The 2,930-nt window shown below is 49.9% G+C and overlaps 1 protein-coding gene across 1 annotated transcript in view; it reads right to left on the reverse strand.

The window, feature by feature from the left end:
* The window catches only part of CNTN2 (contactin 2 (axonal)), a gene marked incomplete at its 5' end in the record, with an annotated part of 7,443 nt that extends 4,947 nt beyond the window's left edge, over nt 1–2,496 (reverse strand). Inside the window, 4 exons of the mRNA XM_010011868.1 lie at nt 405–580; nt 933–1,060; nt 1,316–1,466; nt 2,317–2,496. Of these exons, the coding sequence (XP_010010170.1) occupies nt 405–580; nt 933–1,060; nt 1,316–1,466; nt 2,317–2,496 (635 nt within the window). The remainder of the gene's footprint in view (nt 1–404; nt 581–932; nt 1,061–1,315; nt 1,467–2,316) is intronic.
* Between the last annotated feature and the right edge of the window lie 434 nt (nt 2,497–2,930).

The raw sequence follows: 2,930 nt of genomic DNA on the forward strand, positions 1-2,930 counted from the left end.
GGACTAGGTGAGCTTTGAAGGTCCCTTCCAACCCAAACCATTCTGTGATTATAAGTTCATGGAGGACTGCCTCCCATGGAGGGTCCCCATGCTGGAGCAGGGCAGGAGTGTGAGGAGGAAGGCATGGCAGAGACCCCCATTCCCCATCCCCTTGTGCCACTGGTGGGAGGAGGTGGAGAATTTGGGAGTGAAGTTGAGCCAGGGAAGAAGGGGAGAGGTGAGGGGAAGGTGGTTTGGGTGTTATTTCTCACTATCCTGCTCTGGTTTGGTTGGTGATGACTCAGTTTCCCCGAGCTGAGCCTGGTTTGGCTGTGCTGGTACCTGGTGAGTGATCCCTCCCTGCCCTCATCTTAACCCGTGAGCCTTCTGTTCTCTTCTCTCCCCTGCTTGCCCTTTCTACTCACCGCGCTGGCTCGCCGGTAGTGCCCCTCCGACTTGTCAAAGTCAATGGGGAGGTCATCAAGCGACCAGGTGAAGGTCAGGTCCATGGTTGGATCGTGAGATGCGTGACATTGCAGAGTAAGGTTTTCACCCACATTGATGTCAGCACTAGATGGTGCCAATGTGATTTTGGTGGCATCTGCAGGGAGAGAGCAGGGAGGGCTGTTAGCTCCAAATGTCCGTGTACCAGCTACATATGAATGCTGCTGAGCATCCAGACCAAGTAACACTTTGCAGCTTGTCATCCCTCCCTAGTGGCTGTGGTTTTCTAGGAGGAGGGTGGTTAGAAACTGGAAATGCTTTCCACAAGGACTGGTTGTTGGTAGGGATGATTTGGTGGGTCAGGCAGGAGGTTTGCTGCTCCACAGCCTGAAATGTCTTTGGTTCCTTGAGTGTTGCATTGGTTTTGGGGAGTATAAGGCAATATCACATCATGGCATTCTCAGACATCTCTTGCCCAATTGACCCCAAATCAAGGCAAACATGTCTACCTCGAACAGAGAGGATCCCAGTACTGTTGGCTTTGCCCATGAAATTCTCAGCAAAGCAGGTGTACTTCCCCTCATCAGATTTGCTGATGTTCTGGAGGATCAAGGTGCCATCTGTGGTAATAGTCACCCTGGAAGGGAAGAAGAACCACACAAGAGGAAGGTTAAAATAGCTGTTCAGTTTGTACATCTGACAGTTTCCAGCATTTGCTGATTTGAGAGGAACTGGTGATAAAGACAGTGCTGCAAAGTGCTCTGTAGGAATTCTCTAAAGAAGAAGCTATAGACGCAGCAGCACACTTTGGTCGTCAGGTCCAGTCTTCTGGCAAGAAAACCCCATGATTTTAGCTATGGTTTCTAGGTAGGAGCTGGCTCTGTGCTGCTACCTGCTACTGTTGATCAGAAGTTCAGTGCCTTTGGTCCAGAGAATGGTGGCTTTTGGTGCTGCTCTTGGTTGGCATGGGATGATGACCTTCCCGCTTCGGGCTGCAGGGATCAGTTGCTTCACTGGGTTTAGTCTAAAATCTGGTGCTAAGGCTACAGGGGGAAAAGAGAGGATTGAGGAATGATTAGAAAACACTGCTATGGGAGCATTTTAAGTGCCAGGTAAGTAGGCATCCATTTGTTGTTAGATGGTTTGGTAACAGAAGCATGGCAATATCTGGTGAGCAGGATGAAGGAGGGAGTCCTCTGCTGCCGGCTGGTTTCTGACCAGAAGGGCAGATGTTATGTGTTGTACATAGCAATGGGGTATGACCCTAACAAGTGCAAGGTCTTTGAGAGACACAAGAACAGCTGCTTTTGAAAATGTAGAGGATATTCTCTTCAACACCCTGACCAAGGTCACCAGTGGAGGCATCCAGCTTGCTCAAAACTCCTCCTGGAGCTGCAAAGATAGAATTGGATTTTATCTGTTGCAGCGTGTTAATGTTGGGCAGTTGAGGCTTAGGGCCTTTAATTTCTCTCTGGCATCGACTGACCACGAGGAGATAAGCTTTTAGGCTGATACAGAACAAGGCTGGCATCAGCCCACTTCCAGTCAGCATCCATCAAAGGCCGAATGGATACTGAACTCTTTTCTTGGGCCTCTTTCCTCCCCAAAAGAGGGAGGTTATGTAGTGGGTTAGAGCTTGTCGTGCTGCTGCTCTCTGTCCTGTACACTTTCGGCAGCTAAACAGATGTCCTTGTTCTCTTTCAGCATTACTGAATTTACACCGTATTTAAATTTTAAAGGGTTTTCAAGTGTCTTGTTGAACCAGCAACTACATTTCAATGGTGAGTGAAGCTGTTTTTGTCTGCTCTTCTCTTACTCTGACATCGCAAGGAAAAGATCTGAAATGCTTCAGTGTCCCATTGAAACCCAGAGCACTGGGAAGTGAGGAATTACCTTGCACTGTTAATTCAGCACTTGCATATACTGTGCCATGCTTGTTCTCAGCCACACACTGATACATGCCAGAGTCCTCCAGGACTAGCTTGGAAAATCTCAGCTCTCCACCGCTCACTTCAATGCGGTTCTGTGCAAACAAGAGGATGAACCCATTAGATGAGAAAAACACAAATGGAACTCAAGCCTCACGTGTTCAGGATTGAGTTTCATTACAGACTCTGGTGCCAGGTTGGAGCCAGCCTGGTTTTCCTCAGGAGGAGACACAGGATGTGTTAATGTCTGTCCAGTTACTACCCCACATCACTGTGCTCTGCTGAGACTTCGGAGTGCCTGTGCAGCAATGTGCAGGTCATACAAAGACAGGTCCAAGGTGCTATTTATCCACCCTGGTAACTGGCTGTGAGGTCCTGTGGTTGCATGAAGCAATGGCTGGGATGGTGATGCCGGGAGGAGGAACTTGCCGCGGGTAAGGACTGTGGCATTGCTCTGCAGCCTCATGGGGGCACATGGATCGGGGATGCGGGATGGCAGAACGGGGTCGAGATGCGTTCGCAGCGCGGCAGGGGAGGCTCTAAGCCTGGAGCAGCAGGTTCAGTCCCGCGGGAGGCGGC

This window comes from Nestor notabilis, unplaced genomic scaffold (genome assembly GCF_000696875.1).
Source record: "Nestor notabilis isolate BGI_N333 unplaced genomic scaffold, ASM69687v1 scaffold26543, whole genome shotgun sequence".
In the NCBI taxonomy this organism is placed as follows: domain Eukaryota; kingdom Metazoa; phylum Chordata; class Aves; order Psittaciformes; family Psittacidae; genus Nestor; species Nestor notabilis.